The 18,914-nt window shown below is 48.7% G+C and overlaps 8 protein-coding genes across 8 annotated transcripts; 4 read left to right on the forward strand and 4 right to left on the reverse strand.

Annotated features, from left to right (window-relative positions):
* Window positions 1–408: 408 nt before the first annotated feature.
* UREG_03122 (uncharacterized protein) lies at window positions 409–1,636 on the forward strand (the record flags this gene model as incomplete). The annotated part of the gene is made up of 2 exons (XM_002543560.1): window positions 409–632; window positions 772–1,636. The coding sequence occupies 2 exons, from the start codon at window positions 409–411 to the stop codon at window positions 1,634–1,636; spliced, it is 1,089 nt and encodes a 362-aa protein (XP_002543606.1).
* A 468-nt stretch (window positions 1,637–2,104) lies between these two features.
* UREG_03123 (uncharacterized protein) lies at window positions 2,105–3,843 on the reverse strand (the record flags this gene model as incomplete). The annotated part of the gene is made up of 3 exons (XM_002543561.1): window positions 2,105–3,081; window positions 3,147–3,465; window positions 3,634–3,843. 3 exons carry the CDS (start codon window positions 3,841–3,843, stop codon window positions 2,105–2,107), a joined length of 1,506 nt encoding a protein of 501 aa, XP_002543607.1.
* A 511-nt stretch (window positions 3,844–4,354) lies between these two features.
* Window positions 4,355–5,098, forward strand: UREG_03124 (uncharacterized protein; the record flags this gene model as incomplete). The annotated part of the gene is made up of 1 exon (XM_002543562.1): window positions 4,355–5,098. One exon carries the CDS (start codon window positions 4,355–4,357, stop codon window positions 5,096–5,098), a length of 744 nt encoding a protein of 247 aa, XP_002543608.1.
* A 417-nt stretch (window positions 5,099–5,515) lies between these two features.
* On the reverse strand, window positions 5,516–6,815 carry UREG_03125 (uncharacterized protein; the record flags this gene model as incomplete). The annotated part of the gene is made up of 4 exons (XM_002543563.1): window positions 5,516–6,042; window positions 6,111–6,197; window positions 6,255–6,693; window positions 6,756–6,815. 4 exons carry the CDS (start codon window positions 6,813–6,815, stop codon window positions 5,516–5,518), a joined length of 1,113 nt encoding a protein of 370 aa, XP_002543609.1.
* Window positions 6,816–12,431: 5,616 nt separating this feature from the next.
* On the forward strand, window positions 12,432–12,845 carry UREG_03126 (uncharacterized protein; the record flags this gene model as incomplete). The annotated part of the gene is made up of 1 exon (XM_002543564.1): window positions 12,432–12,845. The coding sequence occupies one exon, from the start codon at window positions 12,432–12,434 to the stop codon at window positions 12,843–12,845; it is 414 nt and encodes a 137-aa protein (XP_002543610.1).
* Window positions 12,846–13,607: 762 nt separating this feature from the next.
* On the reverse strand, window positions 13,608–14,623 carry UREG_03127 (activator 1 40 kDa subunit; the record flags this gene model as incomplete). The annotated part of the gene is made up of 4 exons (XM_002543565.1): window positions 13,608–14,034; window positions 14,092–14,191; window positions 14,254–14,474; window positions 14,535–14,623. The coding sequence occupies 4 exons, from the start codon at window positions 14,621–14,623 to the stop codon at window positions 13,608–13,610; spliced, it is 837 nt and encodes a 278-aa protein (XP_002543611.1).
* A 905-nt stretch (window positions 14,624–15,528) lies between these two features.
* UREG_03128 (uncharacterized protein) lies at window positions 15,529–16,904 on the forward strand (the record flags this gene model as incomplete). The annotated part of the gene is made up of 3 exons (XM_002543566.1): window positions 15,529–15,597; window positions 15,687–16,100; window positions 16,155–16,904. The coding sequence occupies 3 exons, from the start codon at window positions 15,529–15,531 to the stop codon at window positions 16,902–16,904; spliced, it is 1,233 nt and encodes a 410-aa protein (XP_002543612.1).
* A 1,157-nt stretch (window positions 16,905–18,061) lies between these two features.
* On the reverse strand, window positions 18,062–18,714 carry UREG_03129 (uncharacterized protein; the record flags this gene model as incomplete). The annotated part of the gene is made up of 2 exons (XM_002543567.1): window positions 18,062–18,296; window positions 18,515–18,714. The coding sequence occupies 2 exons, from the start codon at window positions 18,712–18,714 to the stop codon at window positions 18,062–18,064; spliced, it is 435 nt and encodes a 144-aa protein (XP_002543613.1).
* Window positions 18,715–18,914: the final 200 nt, after the last annotated feature.

The following is an 18,914-nucleotide window of genomic DNA, read 5'->3' on the forward strand; positions in this document are numbered from 1 at the left end:
CCGTTTGCATTTCAGGAGTATTTGTTGCCTTTATCCACTGGGACAGCATGCTTTGGTTCTTTATGCTTTTGGTTCAAGAGCTGAGAACCTCATGATGTTTGAAGCTAGATGCATGGATACATATTAAAGATGGGTATTAGATTCCTGCACTCATAATAGATTTTTCATAAAGCAAATCGCACGGCACTCGGTGCCTTGAGAAACGAAGGATGTTGGATATTGGGGACGTTCAAGCTGCCAATTTATAGACACTCTCCTGCCAAGCATCCACGGAAGCTTGCGAAAAACAATTAGTTAACGGCTGGAACAATCACAGCTAAACACAACTCAATCATGGCAAGAATCACAGCTATCAGGAAATTGATTCACGCAGAGGGACAAAGGCCCTAATGCTCCTGCGTCGAGTCAATGCCCCGCCTCCCCTCTACCCTCCTCCGTCGCGCATACACCGTCGATCCCCTCCTCCCTCTCCTCCTCCGAGAATGTCGCGATCTAGACTCCGCGCGGAACGAGCTACGATGGCTTCGAGAGCACGCACAATCGCGTGACGCTGCTAACATCCGCGGCGATGCCTGGCAGCAGCGGCAGTTGAGATCTATGGTGCGGGACCGTTCAAGGGGGAAACCTTTGCAGTATATACTTGGGGACCAGCCCTTTGGGGACTTGGAGATTCTATGTAGAAAGGGCGTCTTGATTCCTAGGTACAGAAGTGCTATCTGCGAAACAGTTGAATAAAAGCTCTGTTAGAATTAATGATCCATATTTAATTAGGCCCGAGACGGAAACGTATACTGCCCGCACCGCGCGACTGATACTATCAGAGCTTGGTGCGAGACGGCCTTCCACGGCACCATTCCGTATCCTTGATCTTTGCACCGGCACGGGCTGCATACCTTTGCTCCTACACTCGCTTCTAGCGCCATCAATACCAAATCTCACCATAGTTGGGATCGACATCAGCCCCAAAGCCCTGAATCTCGCAAGGCGGAATTTAGACTACAATATTTCGCGAGAGCACCTCTTGCCCCGTGCCAAGCAAGATGTGCACTTTCTCCAAGCCAATGTTCTCCATGACGAAGAGACACAACGGCTAAACGGCGTGGCTACCACAGTCCCAGGTCTCCCGACTGTCCTCCTAGATTTTCCCCCTGCGGAAGCAAACAGCGGAGCCAAGAATGCTGATTGGGATGTCCTGATATCGAATCCGCCGTACATCTCAACCGCTGATTTCGGCGACGGAACTACAAAGCGGAGTGTGAGGCTCCACGAACCGAAGCTGGCGCTCGTCCCTCCGCCGCTGACATCGTCTGGTCAAAGCCAGAAGATGGCGTACGACGAGATAACGGCACGGGAGGATTCCTTTTATCCTAGATTATTAGATATATCCGAGCAAATCGGTTCAAAGTTGAGTATATTTGAGTGCGGGGATCTAGGACAAGCTAGGAGGATTACAGCCATGGTAGACGAGAGGAAGAGAAGTGGTTCTCTTTCAAGGAAAGTGAAGACTGAAATATGGAAATGTGACGGATTCGAAGGCAACGATACAGTCACCTCTGGTGAAGACATTGGAAACCAGAGTGATGACGATCAAGGGGCGCGGGCTGTTGTCATGTATAGAAACACTGTATCACGGTAATAGTGATTAAGTTGTTAGAGTCTGTCACCTGCTACCAAACATTACAATAAACCAGTAGTTGAAGTCATCAAAAGCGATTTAGTGAACATGAATATATACTAGTGAAGGCTGGATAATTAAGGAATGTTCTCATTACATGCCCTTGGTTCTTCCTCCCAGTAAGTCAACCCATGGCAGCCAGCATGCCATATGTATGCAATGCAAGACCCAGACAAACCCTTGCTCCATCCTGAACGCCTGCAGCCACAAATATTAGTGCAGATTCCCAATACAAAAACTTCACCGGGATAGATGCCTGATGGCAAATGTGGAGTTTTAAATGCAAGTAGGTGTGATCCAATAGAAGCCATCGTATAGTTCTTTTTCTATGATGGACTTGTATGCTTTTTTCTTTCCTTTTCCAAGGGAATACCGACCCAGACAAGAACATCGCCACGAGAGAGAATGGAAAAATAACAGACAGATGCTCTACAGGGCAGCAAACACAATGCCGGCACCAGCAAGACCCGCAAACATCCGCAGGGGGTATTCGGGCTTCATTGTCGGGACTGCTCCAGCGCTGGAACTAACAGGTCGACCGTCCATTCCAACAGTCGCAGTGGAGATGGGAGTTAAGGTGGTTTGGACGCTAGCAGTGGGCGTGATGCCAGCACTGGACACGGCGCTGGCGACACCTGTGGCGTCGGGAACGCCGTCCCGTCCGGATTGAATCTCAAGAATTTCGCTGTCCGAGGTGTTGAAGCGGGTTTGGGCAAGGGATATTTCTTCGTTTTCGAGATCGTAAACGACATAAGCGCTGCGTAGGAAGGTATCGCCGAGAATTGAAACGGAGCCTTGCGCAGGAGCGATACCGAAGATACAGGCGTCGGTGCCGTCGTCGAATTGCAGAGTCTCGCCGTTTCTATTTGGGCCAGGGTTGATGACCAGCTCGTCCATGCCGACGGAGATATTAGGTTCGGAGAATGTGAAGACGAGGTCGGCCTTGGTGCTGGCAATGTCGCACGGAACATACGCGGCGCCGAATTGGGAGTCGTAGACGGCCGACACAGCATCGTAAATATCGGCTACGATCGCGTTTGGAAGATAGCAGAGGCTGCTCCCAGTGTCGAGCACGACGCTGAATGGGAAATTGGCACTTGGGAATCGCTGTTCACCATCGGCGGTCTTCACGGACAGTCCGGTCAGGGCGACGGCAAGATCTTGGTATCCTGTGCGACGGCTGACGACGGGAACGGATTTCAAGGAGTCGTGGAATTTTGCTTTGTTGACTCCGCCGAACAGGATCTCTCCTTTGCTGGCATCAAGATCATTGAGCCAAATGCTATACGCGTTCGAGTTGATGAGCTTTGCATCTACCAATGCTTGCGGTAGGTTGGGATACGGTGGCTGATCGTTCCGAACAGCTTGAACTTCATTTGACGTGAACCCGATGCCTAGCACGCCCTCTACGGTCAAGAACACTCCGAGTCAGCAACCGTCGATAATATCAAACTGCAATCTCCCTGCTTACCCCTCGAGGTTGACTGATAGCCAACGGCGAACTGGAAATCGTCCAAGGTGACTCCGCCAAATTTCAAGGTATCCGTGACATAATCTCCAACGGCGCCAGAGCCATCAGCGTAGGTGATGTTGAAGTCATCGTTGATACGTTTGTACGTCGATGATCTCTGAGGGTCATATGTGCCGCCGACCTCGCAGAGGTTACGTCGATCACGGCAGATGGTTGAGCCGGGAGTGTTCACCCATAGGTCGCTACTCCCGGTATCAATGTGCATCCGGAGTTGCTGCGGCGGCGTGCCCAGCGTCAGATTGCAGAAATAGAGGGTTTTCTACAGACGGATCTCTTCGTTAGCAGGGTCCCTCTCGTCGCCTCGATCTGACCCCTGCTCTCCCCCGGCCGTTTTTGAAACCCCGTCAAATGCAGGACTGCAGAGTCGACGGTCACGAGGCATGCTGAAGGGAAATCTGAGAAAAAAGAAACATGCAGGGACACGTACCTCGTTGTCCAGAACCTGGTTCACCACCTTTGGTTTATCATTCTGCCGTCTTTGCCTCCGTTTGTCATAATCGACTGGGTTCACAATCTTTTTGCGCTCAAGCTCAAACCCGACCACAGCTGGAGTCGATCGCTTTACCAATTGGACTGCTTCAGTGGTTTGAAGGAATGTCGTGGCGATCGCCAGCGACCAACAGAGGATCTCGCGCATTGTAAAGCAAGAAGGGGGAAAGGCAGAGGTATGGCCCGAGCGAAAAGGAGTCCAATTTGCACAGGTCGACGTCGGTTGTGCAGCGGGATTATATGGCGTCGCAGCAGAACAAAGCCAGGCTGCAGGGGTCGTGCTGGACGAGCTCTGAAGGAAAGGGGATTGCAGATTCCTCTTGATGCGCCGTGAAATGCCCAAGGAAAGGGAAATTCGAAAGCAAAACGTGCGACGACACCGGTTGTAAGGCTATTTTTACAGAGTCCAGAGAAACAATTGCCTCAAAAGTGCCGTCTGGCCAAGAGGGAGGAATATTTGACAAGATGCAAGCCGAGAAACGGCTCTGGCCGGAGTGCGAGTTTATGATGCATGTCACAGGCAAAAGCAGGGAGTTGATCGTTTTTATCCCGTGGTTCACCCGCACCGGTTCTGCGACTCTAAATTATGTTTAAATTTGCGCCTGAACAGGGCCAATCTCTGGATGATCATTGATCGTGGCCTTGTCCACGCCGCCTCCATGCCGTCATCAAGCGCTGCTCGTGTGGAGATACCAAGCTTGCAGAAGCTGAGGCCAAGCACCCCTTTCAACGCTGCGACCACACACCGCGATCTCCTTCAACGCCTGTCTCAAGAGTCAAGACCGGCTCCTCCGCTTCGTCCCAACCTCCCGAGCGTTGCGTTTCGAGCAGCCCGTTGCGCCGGTCTCAAACCGCACGAGAGTCACAAATTGCTGGCTGAACCACAGTCCACCAGCCACAGGCCGAGCTCCCGACTCGGATGCCAAGCCTGGGCGTGGCCAATCACCACGCGCCATACGCGGGCCGGCTGGGCTTACATAAGTGCTGACGCGGACTGCGGCTCTGTTTCGGCCTTTCTAGACTCCGGCGCCAAGCCTCGCCCGCGGCCAGCCAATCACGGCCCGGCGATTTTGCCGGCAGGGCCCTTCCCGAATGGGCAGCAAGCAGCTTCGTGGTCGCGCTTTCCCGACCAGAGCAGGACAGCCTGCAATCAGAAAAGGGAAAGAGGGTTGTCACACTGGAGGAAGGCGCGTCCTGTGCCACGTCACTTGCTGGATCGGGGTGACATCGCATATAAAGAGCGTGGAGGCAGCGCGTCTTGGACTCTTTCGCGAGTCCCTGCATTGTCACACCTGATAACACTTGTACTGACATTGCGACAGGTACTACGGCAGATGGCCTCCCTCCACGGGGCTATCTGGATGTTGATCAGCTCTTTTGCAGACGAGTGCTCTCCTTGCTAAAATACCTTCATACCCAGCCTCTTCCTCTTTAGGACTCCGGGAACTGGAATTGGGGTTTGAAAATTGCACTCTGAACGAATACATCACAATAAAACGGTCAGGCGAACGCAACGCGTTCCGTCTCCTGAATTACTCCCACCAAACGGACAAGATAACCAGGATGGAAACAGTGGTAAAAGAAGGATTAAACTGTTTCTATTATATTAAGGTGTACGGAGGACATGCCTCAACCTTCTAAGACATCATGCTCATATCAGCCATGGGAGCAATTCTAAGATCAAGCGCCAAAGGGGGTGACCCGGGAAATCGCCGCGTTTACTCTATTTGTATAGTCCAGTCACCTCCTTCGTTTAATCGTCTGATTCTTACTCCTCCGTCGTTACCACAAAAGAAACAAAAAGAAATAGAAGTTAGTCATTATCCGGTCGTCGTTGCCATGGACTTCCCGGGTGTAGACGCGCGTTCGTATCGCACCTCGAATTCGGTTCTCTGTAGGATTTCTTCCCTTGAATCACTATCGTTCCACTTATTGGCTTCACTCTCGCTGGAAATGACAACCGTGTTCATGTCTGTTTTCGTAGTTGCGGGCGATCGCTCGTTTCTAATTCGTGACCGCAGCGCGATACTTGCGTCCAGAGGTCCAGACTTATTTTTAGACTGGAGGTACGACGACGTTCTCGCGTATGCAGAGGGCCGTTTGCGAAGAGTGAATAGTGACTTGAAGGAGGCAAAGCACGATGTCATCACCGCGACGGCGCTTTCCATGGAGCTCCAGAAAATGAGCCACGATGGCGGCGGATGCTTGGAGGTGTTGTCGTTCACGACGATCCGAAGAATAGACATCGCGATGACGGTGAAACCGAGAGCAAACAGCCCAACCAGACCGAGCTTTTGTGGCAACGGAAGGTAGGAAGTAAGGATGAACGCGACAGGGAGGCTCATGACTGGGTTGGTCAGTTAGTCAAAATTATATCTAAAGCTGTGGAATTTTCCATTAAGATATCAAACATACGTAAGAGATCAGTCAGGATATCGGACGCGGCAGTGAATCGAACAGTAATCAAATCTCGCTCAATATCATCCGGCGCGGTGCATCCAACTACAACCCTGGCGTTAGCGAGACGTTGGTACAGGACAACGATATGGGACTACTCACAGGCCCGTAGGTCTGAGCATGCAACGGGGGCCAGGATTATCGTGACCACCAGTCCAATGGCTGTAATGGCGGCAATGGCCCACCATGCTTTACGGAACCGTGGTAGATTTTTGACAAGTCTCCAGAGCAGCGCCAGAAGGCTTGCCTTGACCGAATAGAGACAGAGGACGAAGAGAATATTGGCGGAAAACATTAACTTCACCAGGTACGTGACCTGGTCCAGGAAATCAGGCGGTTTCGGCACCCCGAAATATGTACTGATCATCAGGTAAATGGCGGGAGCAACCAGCGTGGCAGCTATATTATGACCCAAAAGAAGGACATAAGCGATGCCAGCAAAGACGTCGTCCCAGAAGAGTTGTCGATGGAGCCATAGTCGGATCGCGTAGCGAGCGATGAGAAGCATTGTGGTGACCGTGAAGAACACCCAAATCGTTATCTAGTTAGACATGTCAGACAATCACCAACTCGCAACGGTTGGAACTCGGTTCAACAGCATACCAGCAACGCCTCGCGAGGGATGTTATTCGACAACACCGGCTTGTCCTCTGCGCCCGCCATGATGACTTTTTACTCGATTGTTTAACGCCAGGCACTAGTTAATTGTCGACGACCAAATCCTCATCCTCCTCCAAAAATCCCAGATGATGGTCTATCAACACGATCGAGCGCATCCCATTCGGACTGATATTTTGTGCAAGTAAAATCTGTGTCTCAATAGGGTTTGAAGAGGTCGTCCGGGAACAGACATGATTCTGGAAAACCTCTCTCATATAACATCCCTGGCATTTTTCCCCGCGGGCGATCTCCACACATGAAGGAATTCACTGTGGCAGCGGTTCCCAACCAAGGGGGCGAGGACGGTCGTCCCAGTTCTAGCTCGCTCCACTCTGGCTTGCCGCTGCCACAGAGGTCTCAGCGAGCGTTGCATATCTAGAGCAGTTGTGGTTTAGTTCGGCTCAAACGAAAGCTAGTCCACAACTTTGATCACGGTGGATGGGGCTGGTCCTTTTGCAAAAGCGAGATCCGGTTCCACAAGAGCCCGGATTGTCATGCCGGGAAGAGCAAATGCTGTGGGATTGCCAAATCCTCATTGGAAATCTGTGGGTAAAGAGAGTTTTACACCAGATTAGAGACTTTCAGTCTCCGGAAATTCACCGTCCGTCCCATCTCAGTCGCATCGTGGAAGTGAATTATTGAGGAGCAATTTTCGTTCGCGCTTTCGGCTGATGGTTTTCGCGAAAAGAAGCTTTCGAAGAGAGCCGGTGCAAAACACACATTCGGCTGTCCTCTGGGCCAGCTTCTCCATCAACTAGTTGCTGATTTCGCCTCTTGCCTGTGTGTTCCCAGCCGATCGGACAATATAGCCATTATTTCCTCCTTCTCAAGGTTGATCGTTCGTCGGGTGTCTGACTTGGAAAAGGTTCCCTGCAAATCCGTTTCAACTTCCCTGTATGAAGTAACAAACCAGGCTTACAGACACCACGCGAGCTGCTGGGAAGCACCCCAGCTGCTACCCAGGGCCTGGCGATCGAACCCAGCCCTTTTCGCCACAAGGAGGGGGATGGTCGTGATATGATTCGTAGGATAAAAATTGAGAGGCGTTCGTCGATCTTGAAATAATGTTGACCTGGGGAAGAAAAATGATTTCTTTTTGTGAAATCCATCTTCATTTGCTTTGGCTTCGACCAAATCCTCCACGCTCAAAGACTAGTCGGGGGCGGCTCACCAGGGCGTCCTTGCAAGTTGAACTTTAAGAGGCGCATGACATTTGATGAGAAGAAAAAAGAATCATTATTAATGTGTTCTGCATGACCCAGGAGGAGCCCGGCTGGCCTGTTATCTGGATCTGTTGAACATGCAGGTCAAATCTATGCAGAAAATTCCGACATCTCGAAATTGGCAGATGGATATCCTGAAGGGCAATTGTCCATCAGCACTTTTGAAAAGTGCAGAGTAACTATATCCCCTGCCTCCAAGGCTTACAAAAAAATTGGGTACTCAGTGTCATGCAGTGAGGTGACACCGAATGAGCCAGGGAGCAGCTGCACCCCTAACTGACCACTGTCCGCTCAATGGCTTGATGTTTCCATGCTCCATTGGCGGTTGGCTTGCTGAGACTCGAGAGCATGGCTGGAAGATGAATGCCACAACTATTCAATGATTTGTTAACTGGTTGATGGCCGGTCTCTCTGCTTTATATAGCAACTTTGAAAAGTGGCTCAAGCCTCTTTGTCGCGCGTTGAGCCTTGAGGTCATGCAATGCACTTTGCTTTTTTTTTGAAAGTTACCACACGTCACAAATGAAGACTTTATCCACTGTGTTATGCCAATAATCTTTAAGCCTTGGAAGCCGGTGACTTAACACTGCAGTTCTCATGATTTTCCTATCTGCATGCCCGGAGTTGTCCCTGAAGGCTGACAGAGGCTTTGAACAAGCTTTAAACTGACGCCTGGCCCCTGCGTCCAGTTATGCGATATCAGGCTAGTTTTGTCGACGGATGCAGACTCCGTCTTTCGTATTCATACGTGAAACCGCGGGGAAGTCGTCTCTGAACGACTCCTGTCTAACTTGTTAGTTAGTTCCTTCTGATTGAACCAGTGACAATCAAGCCTCTGAAGACAGCCCAGTTCGCAGAAACCGCTTCGCAAACTATGAGCCACCATTAATGATTGGAGAGCTGCTGTCTCAGACACTCGATGACTTTTCTCATTTTCTTATTTAGCCTCGGAGTTGGCTCCAGCCTCCAGCCGCAGGATTCTCTGTTTTTTGGCCTGTTCTCAGCGCTGGGCCCTCTCCACATAACTACTCCGTAGACGGTGGGGAGAAGCCATGGTTCTGAGATTCAACCATTGGACGGCTACAGAGTCAAAAACTGAGGCACGATATTCTTGCACAGGAGTTGCCGACCTGGAGGCAACAGCAGGTGGGAACCTGCCATACTTCGCCGTAGGTAGTTCGCTTGAGGGCTGGCATCACAAAACGACCACTCTCAACTTTCAATAACGACTTGATGGTGACCGTGAAAGGGTTCCGCCACACGTTGCGGTTCATCCACTTTATCATAGAAAATGCATTATCGTGATTATTAACTTCCTCACTGTTCCCGACCCAGGAATCGAACCATGGTTCGCTCCGCTCGGCGCACGGGTCATAACCGTCGACTCCATATCTTTTGAGCGAGTCAATCGTTGGAAGTTTCGAGCCATTATTTCTGATTATTTCTTTTGTTTCTCAGGTCCGACAACGACTGGGGCCTGAAAAGCAGGTACCAATCTTTGCGCTCTCCAAACCTCACAGCGTTTTTCACGTGAAAAAAAAGAGAAGTGGCCAGAATCTGCCGACGAGATCCTCTCCATGCGAAATACACTTCCACCCAAGCGAACAGCCCAAGTCTCATCGTGGTCTGGGCTCAATATCCGCTCTTCGACCTGAATTTGCGCATAGTTGATCTTTCTAACCGCTAGAGAGTCCCGAAAAATAGATGCAAATCAAAGAAAAGGCAAGTCATGATTCCTCTTTTTGAGTATTTTTTGTGGGACCTCGGGTAATCAATAAAGGCAAGATTGGGGTTCTGCGGGCCTTCACCTTGATCGCAGAGACGATAAATCCTTGCGCACCTTGTCTTGCGACATCATGAAACGTCTCTGTAACTCCTGTCAAAACAATGAGCAACAGGTCAAGACGGGCTCGGACTTCTCCGTAGTCTCAAGGCCTACAATGCCCTGAAGCAGTGAAGCGGCTCTTGATCCACCAGAAGCCCACATGGCACCGAAAATGGGAATACTTGGAAAGCATAAAAGGTCCCCATGCAACTCCATCGTGCCGAATGATTTTCAAGGCTTTGGGTCCACCGTCCAAGCGAAGGTTGGCCTGTTCCAATCTTGAGCGTCGATGCAAGGCACAAATAATAATAATGGTAATATGAAGATAATATGGGGAATGGTTGATGAGCCCAGACCAGTCAACCGATCCTTAAGCAAATATTAAACCACGAACGAGCCCAGCCCAAGACTCGTTTGTCCTTCCCTTGAGATTTCGGCTGTTAATTGTTAATGCACAGACCCACAGGCTTGCTCACAGAAACCTTTTGGCCATCCACCTTATTATATGGGGATTTGTAAAGTGTGGTAGCGAGACCCGACAGAGGGGCAATCATTCCGCGTAGATAGGTTTGATTTGTTGAACCCGACTAGAATCGGCCGCTAGCTATCAACGGGAGGCGAATGCGAAGCGGAAGAGAGAACTGAAGCTCGGGACTTGATTTTGCAACTGGGAACGACCCGAGCCGAAATGTAAATTGAGAGTCTTTCAAAAAAGATATGAGCGGCTTCTTGCCACACATCAGCGTTGATGAGACGGATGGCAAAGTGATCTTGCAAAAGACAGAGATGTATCAACGGCTCTTTGGACCCTCCCTAATAATGTCTCCATTCAACTGTGATGTGATAGTTGGTTAACCGAGGGCCTGCTCCTTGAGACCTGAGGTCGTCCGCATCTCGGTCACGTGCAAACTCCTTTCCTCCACGTAACTAAGGCCAACGACGGCCTTGTATTTCAAGATAACTACAGGGCGAAGTGGTTTCCGCTGCGCTGCAGGTGATGAATTATGTATTCTCTGAACTGATGCCAAGCTACAAAAGTGCCGTCAAGGAAAGCGGCATATCAGCCTTTCGTAAGCTTGGGATTGTTTGGGAAATCCAATCATGTTTTCAGCCTAACTCTCAATCTTATCCGGGACAGAGTATTGCTGACAGCAGCTCATAGGTTTCGAGAAATAAATTAATCGAGGATTCTTGTGGCCAATACGGAAATATCAAGAAGGAAATGTTCGCTATGCTAGTGCGGGAGAACGATCAACTCTCGGATGATGTAAATTACAAGAGGGGGAGTGCATTCGGATCTGCGAAGCGGACTCATCGCCTTCTTAACGCGTGATCAAAAGGGATGATATACCTGAAGCCTGACTAGGCATTAATCGTTGATAGAGATAGACGATACAATACCCCACAGAAGGCAGAGTCATAGCATTCTTGCAGGTGATCAGAAAACCCGCGATGATACTAAGTGTGGCTGGTAATGCTATGGCATCGGCGCTTAATGGGAGGATGCCCAAGACGAGGCCGTTTCGCGCATCGACTGTTTAGCTCATTTGCAACGGTGGAAGACACCCTGTTTCTGTGGGTGTTGTCTGTGACCCTTTGATATTCAGGTTATTCGGATTCCCCTGTGATTTCAAGCATGTCTGGGAATCCAAGGCACAGGAATGTGCAATATCCCATATACGACAAGCAGCGGATATTACCTGTTAAGCCTGGGATCTGCCGCCCATTAAACATCAACCTTCAAGGAATGGATATGCTCAAGCTCTTGTATTGATGGGACCTTCTAGGGTCAACAAGGATATTTCAAATCCCAACCTTAGCCCTATGAATGATTAACCCACCCCTCACCCTCTGCCGTAAGGAATATCTCGGTTGTGAAGAAATTATTGACAACTAGGTCATTCTGGAGCATGGGAAACTTAAATGTGTTCAGCTTTATTACATTAGGAAGTGCTCTTCAAATTTCCCTATTGATTGCTGATTCTATATCTTCTTAAATCTCGCGACAAGGAGTGATTTCCTCACTAAATTGGTTCAGTTCGTGTTAAGGTACGTATTGGTAGCATCCTGGTTCGATTGTCAAATTAAGATCCAAGAAGGATGTGCTACAGGGAGAGGCCGATAAAGTGATCGAGGTCTTCCTACTTCCGCAGTTCCCTAAATCCCTCGAGTACATAGGTGCCCATATGTGATCCACGTTTGTCGTCGAAGTGGGTTATGTATGCATGTGCATAACTACATCCATAGATGTGGTTGTCCTCAAGCAGCATCCGAAGCTAACTCCGTGACGACTATGAGCCACTGAAAGGCAGGATCCAAACGGGTTTCTGAGTTGGTGGCATTTACTTGATTTTGCCCACCATTATTTCCTTGGGTTTGTTGCCTAGAGCATAATATCCGAAAACTCATCCACGAACCCAAGATATTGAGACGCAATTATTAATGCTGTCGTTGGAATCGGCTAGGCTGGGAAGGCTGTTTAATTTACCAATTTGCCAAAACTACTCTGCACTTATCAAAAATTCCTGATCACAAGAGGCCAAAAGACAACTCAAGAACTCGACGAAAATGATGACCCCAGAGCAATGGGTTCGAAATTACGCTCATGCGTGGGAAACCCGTAACACCTATGAGATAGTCTCGCTCTTCACCCCCGACGCTTCCTACTACTCTTACGTCTTCGACGAACCGCACGTCGGACACAATGCCATCCAGCTCTACTGGGAAACGGCTGCGGGGCAACAGAGAGAGATCAAAGTACGCATGGCAAAGCCAATAGTATCCAGCGACGGAGAGGAGGGCACCAACAGAGCGGCGGTAGAGTGGTGGACCACGATGGTAGATCCGGAGAAGGGCCCAGTTTCGGTGACGGGTGTGATGCTGGTCAAATTCACAGTTGAGGGATTGTGTTGGGAGTTGTGGGAATATTGGGAATTGCAGGACGGGATGAGGGAGCCTCCTGAGGGATGGGGGGGAATAGATTGACAAAGTACGTATACACAACTTGGCGTTTGGAGGGTCATTTTGATTTGTTCGAGCGGACTTCGTGGCTTTCGTCATGGATCTGAAATAATATCGAATTGCGATACGTGTGCCATCGTGCTAAAAGGTATCTTCGCAGCCATCTATCTCCGAGAAACACGCAAGATGAATTCCTGGTGGGCCATATCCTTTCCTCCTTTCTGGAAGAAGGGCTAAGGGAAATCTGAAAAAAAAAAGAAAAAAGAAAAAATGGTATTCCCATGACCTTGGACGTCTCTATAATCGACCAACGCCATTGTTTGTCATTTCCCACGCAAATCGTACTAGATGCAGGATTTGACTGCATTATTGCCGCTGCGGCCTGAGCCTCGAAGCATTTTTTTGTCTGGATAATTTCATAGTCAAGGGCCGTCATAAAAGATAATATTAGATTTGATAGTCGTGAAATCTGTGGTTGATTCACGATTTGCGCCGTTTAATGAACAGCTCCGGCTTCATGTTTATTTTGCAAAGTTTTGCCACGCACCCGCTTAATTGAACAAAAGTCTGGAGTCCTTCCAGAATGCGCATCTGCGTGAATCCGATTTCTCTGATAAATTGCAACTTCGAATGTTCCGATAAGGAAGGAATGGTTTTGGTAACTCGAAACATCGTTGAAATGATATCATGCGAGGAATATCCCAAATCCCTGCCAGTAGAATTAATAGATAGCTTGCGAGAACTTAAGCAGGAGGGCACATTTTCCTGCACCAACCGGGATGCAACTCACCATAATTCGGTCAATGTATTCAGCGCACTATCCACCTTACCCTCGTAACATGCTTTTATCATTGCTTGGACCTTTACCGGATGAGGGCTATCAACCACACGGAAAACATTATCTCCGCTAATGAATCCAAAGCCAGCCCAAGTACTCTGAAGATTGTTGATTGCTTGACGCATGTCGCCCTCAGCGCTAAATACTAATGCTGCAATGCCATCATCTGAGTGCTTCACATCCTCGGCCTTGCAGATCTGGTCCAGTCTTTCAACGATTTGAGTATCCGTTAAACGGGAATAGCGTAGAATAGCGCACCGCGATTGGAGCGGTTCGATAATTTTGTTCGACTGGTTACATGCAAAGGCAAACCGAGTGGTAGTGGAGTAGATCTCCATCGTTCGACGAAGCGCTTGTTGAGCGCCGGACGTCATGCTGTTGGATTTGGGTCAGAGCCAGCGTGCTGATGGGAAACAAGTCAAGTACTCTCACCTATCGGCTTCATCAAGTATAACTAGCTTGTGCTTGCCTGGTGGTAATGTGACCTTCTTCTGGGCAAATCCTTTTATGCGGTTTCTGACTACGTCAATGCCTGACGTCCTGTTAATTGGACTGCCCTGGGCGAGTAAAATACGGGCTGTCGGGGCAGCCAACCTCTTTCATCGCTAGCATTAAGCTCCAACACGGCCTCTTTATAGGCGTCTCCCAGCATTTGTCTCGCTAAACATAAAATGGAAGTCGTCTTTCCGATTCCTGGCATACCAGAAATGATAACGTGAGGCATATTGCCATCGCGGGCAATGATTTTTAACCGTTCGATTGTCTCTGTATTCCCGACAACGTCATCAAGGAATACAGGCCTGTACTTCTCTACCCTGGGTATTCAATGGCTCTGATCAGTGTGCTGATCGGCTCGAAAGTTCTGACGTGCTTACCACGGCAATTCATAATCCGGGGGCGCGCCCGCCATATTGGCGCGCAAAGCATTCTTGACAGCTGCATCGGAAGACTCTGCCTGAACCATTTTGAAATCAGTGCGTGGAAACCGTCATCAGCCACAAGGGCTCAAGGCCATTTCGACCGACGCGCTTTCAATTGGCGTTGGGACGCGTTCCACCACGTGGTTGGCTTGGCACGTGATCCAGCTTAATCGCACCTCTTCCACCAACTTTGGACGGCGTCAACCACACTCTCCTCGCATGTTCTCCTCGCTTTGGCTCTGCCCCCCTTGTTAATCACGAGGGCAAAGTTGTGTCTTCCAGGGAAATCCGACAGAAGAGCTTTTCATCCATCTACTAACCGCTGTTCTTGACGGAGGTATACCGCGTGGGTTCTGATTGAGACGGAACCATCCACCATCGAACCTTGAGAGTTACCAACGAAGTGGAAATTTCGCCGAATTGCCGGGAAGTTGATATGGGGCTCTTGTACTGCCGATTGTTGAAGCTCAGGGTGAGCTTGCACGTGTTGGATTTGATGAGGGTTACAGGCATGCCTGCCCCTCAACATTCATAGCTAGACCCGGAAGGGTAAATACCGACCTCTACTTAATGAGAGGGACCATTATTCGGGAGCAAACAACAAACAGTATATAAACAATTGCTGGGACAGCAATTGTTGAGACTTTCAAAGCAATAGTTCAGCTGTTGATACCCCATCTTTTCTTGCTGCACACCTAGCTATTGCTAGATTCGAGCACTTGAATTTTCTGCCATCATGCCGTCCACTACCTGGACTTCCATTTCGCTCACTCTTCTCTCCTCTCTTTTGTCCCACGGCACACAAGCGGTAGATGTATCATGGCATCCCCCCAAGTCCACTGAAATAAATAACCTTGACAAAGTCCTCAGTTCGTCGGGGACGTATGGGTTCATTTTCAACTCGTCGCATACTCCTGACAAGGATTACGGGCAATACAATTGGTGCAACATGCCTCATGTGCGTCTGCGAGAATACAAAAGGCCCTCGAGAGACTATGAATTGGAATACGTTGAAGTGGTATGCCAAATTTTCTCATTCGGACTTTCTCCAGGCTCGTCAAGGAAGTATGATTCAACATATGGATGTTATTCTAACCATGGCTTTAGATTCATCGCCATCACAAACGAACACCATACCAGTCAAATACATTCCCAGTGGAATCTTATCCCTGGAACTGCGATGATCAGGGCCTCTACTTCTACGGTCAGCCGATCAAAGGTAGACAAAGCGCCAATGCTTACTGGAAGGGATACCAGAATCCGATAAATCCATATGAGGTTTCGGGCTTCAAAGGCACTTGTGCCTTTCCACAGATCAGCAAAGAGGGATTGGACGACTCATGGCAACATGGACGCGATTTGTACCGTGTGTACCATGACCTTCTTCGCCTCATTCCCAGGCGACTCGACTTGGATAGAGTTTCCTTCCGAGTGACGACGAATGTTATTACGAGCCAAGTAGCTGGCATGTTAATTAATGGGATGTATGGAATCTCTGGCAATGTGCCGCTCAATGTTGAGGTAGGCAAAGCTTGGCTCTTACTAACTCACCAACAACTGACTAACCTTCCTTAGTCTTCATCAATTGATAGTCTCGAGCCATCTTACTCCTGCCCCAGAGCTAGCAATCTGTTCTCCGAAGCCAAGAGCCAACCAAACACAACCTGGGCTGCGCATTTATCTCGCACCAAAGAGCTCTTTTCCTCATTGGATTCAGTCTCTGGTGTTTCTCCTTCCGATTCGGGGTGGCATGCAAGTTTCGACCACTATTTCGACAACCTTTCTGCTCGTCTTTGCCATGCCAAGCCCCTTCCTTGCTCTATCGAAGATCCGACCAAATGTATTTCCATGTCACAGGCCGAAACAGTATTTCGTTTAGGGCAATTCGAATACTCATATATATATCGTGATGCACCGTCGTCCCTCGCTGCTAGCGCTGCTAGCCAAGGTGTCTGGATTGCTGAGCTAGCACAGCATTTACGCGACCAAATCGCAGGCCATGATGGAAAGATGCGCTATAGACACAATATCGCGCATGACGGGAGTGTTTCGCGGGTTCTTTCTATTATGCAACTTGATCAGATGGTTTGGCCTGGGATGGGTGCTGAAATAATATTCGAACTATATTCAAGGAAGCCAAAACATGGCTGGGGTAACCGGAAACGACAGCATTTCGTTCGTGTGCTTTTCGGCGGACAGGTCATGCGCAGTTCAAATCCGGATTTGGGCGAGCTGGATATGATTCCTGCTTCTAAACTGATTGACTACTTTGATGGACTAGTTGGGGAAAAAGCGAAATTGGTCCCAGATTTATGCCAGAAATGATCATCAATCACACTCCGGAAACAACAACAAAGTTACAAAATTATCAGATTTCCTAAATCAATTGGGCTCCTGGCACACAGGGAAGCAGCATGTTACTGTATGCCCCACACCACTATTGGGGTATTTCACTCGATTAATGGAAAGAAGATGGACTCGACTTTGGCATAATCATGTGGTATGAATTTAAAGTCTTTGCACAGTCTGACTATTCTTTCTACAGTTATCTAATTATTTGTTTTAATCTGATCTTTTTCTATAGTTTTATTTCATTTTATTTCTCTCAAGGCTGAAGATGGCTTCTCAAAAATACAAGTGTCCATATTGTAGAGATGATATAGTCTCAAAGAACATGGCAAGACACTGCAATCCATTGAATGAGCCTCCTTGTCGAATGTTAAAGAAACACTGGGCTAGGAAAGCCCTGGAAAATACCCTTTCTGTGGAGAAGATGTTTATGATGTCAAAGAACAGTGCCAATATCGGAATTCACGTTGTACCAACCTTCAACAACTATCAAAGGAGTACAACGCCCAAGGCGCGTTGTCCACGCTTATTGAAGATATTCGATCCCTCCAGTTAACCAGCAAATTTCCCCTGTGTGAACCTTGAGTTTCTCTCTCCAGATCGGACATTCTCATCGAATGAACCTACATTTACTTAACCCCTCCGAGTGCCGGGACAAACCGTGCGACCCAAAGGGTATCTTCCATGCCTTGCTAGTTGCCTCTTGGTCGAAGGACTCTAAAGACTTTCAAGTACTCAGAAATGGCAACGTTGTCAAAAACAATTCAAGGGAAAAAGCCAGCTCCGCTGCATTTTATCAAGCACATACCCCCTCTGAGGACCGTGATGTCTATTCCTTGATGAACATTGCTCTTCCGAAAGATCTCTGGAATCTTCGGCCATGTCAAAAGCTCCAGAAAGCTCTTCGTTTAAACTGTCAGGAAGACGAGTAGCTCGAACTGAACGCCAACTTCGAAACTACAGGTACTTTTATTGATCTCCACATAGGTTGGTTTCCTCTTTCTGAGTTCCTTGTCTGCAAATCTAACCTCTTCATTCATTAGATCAGAACCGCCATGGTTTGTCACAGTCAATTGGAGACAATGGAAAAATCTGGCTATTTTATCCACCAACTGAGGAGAACCTCAGAATCTTTACCCAGACCACTGCGTGAAACTAGTCGTGTCACCAAAATCTCCAGTCAGTTTCACGAAGGCCTTGTTGCTCAAGTCGACTCTACAAAGGTCGTTTATATCCCGCCCGGATGGATACATGCCACGTTCACCACCCAACCCGGCACACTTGTTGGCATCAACCTCTCTTCCCTTGAGTGTCTCCCAGTAATGGCTGAAAGCCTGGGAATCCACTCCACGATGATGTTCCGGCTTCCTGGTGACTTCAGTGATGACTTCCTAGAGTATCAGTCTGTCATCGCATCTTTCCTTACTAATGAATTTGAACCTCAGCTCCTGGGTGAAGTCTTAAGCAGCTGGGTTTGTCTTCATCGCACCTTGCAAAGCACCGCCCAGTTTCGACAGATAGGGTTAGGGACTTGATTTCCTCAAGTATATATCAGTCAGGGCGGCCTCTATGGGGATTTCTCCTACTCGGATTCCTGATCCTGGTACGGCCACAGCTTATTGAATAAGTCCCTCTCCTCTTCATCCTTCGCCAACCCAACAAATATCTCCTTGAACTTCATAGAATTAGCCTTTGCAGCCTCATAATCCTCCGGATCCACCATCCCATCAACAGGAAGCACCCCCTTGTCTTGAAATAATTTCAGCATATTTCCGATCCCAGTCATGTTTTCATCCTCCTTTATGTGAAGGTCAAGTTCGGCCCGTGTAAAGTTAATGGGACATTTTGTTGTACTATTGGACTGTGGTAGCGTGTCCCAGAGTGCTACAATGGTGATCAGACTCTGTCGCAGGAAGAATAAATCCCTATTTTCCCAGACGCCAGTGACAAGCCATGTCGGATTTCGTTTAAGCTGAACATCTCTGT

Source organism: Uncinocarpus reesii, genomic scaffold (genome assembly GCF_000003515.1).
Source record: "Uncinocarpus reesii 1704 scaffold_2 genomic scaffold, whole genome shotgun sequence".
Classification (NCBI taxonomy): domain Eukaryota; kingdom Fungi; phylum Ascomycota; class Eurotiomycetes; order Onygenales; family Onygenaceae; genus Uncinocarpus; species Uncinocarpus reesii.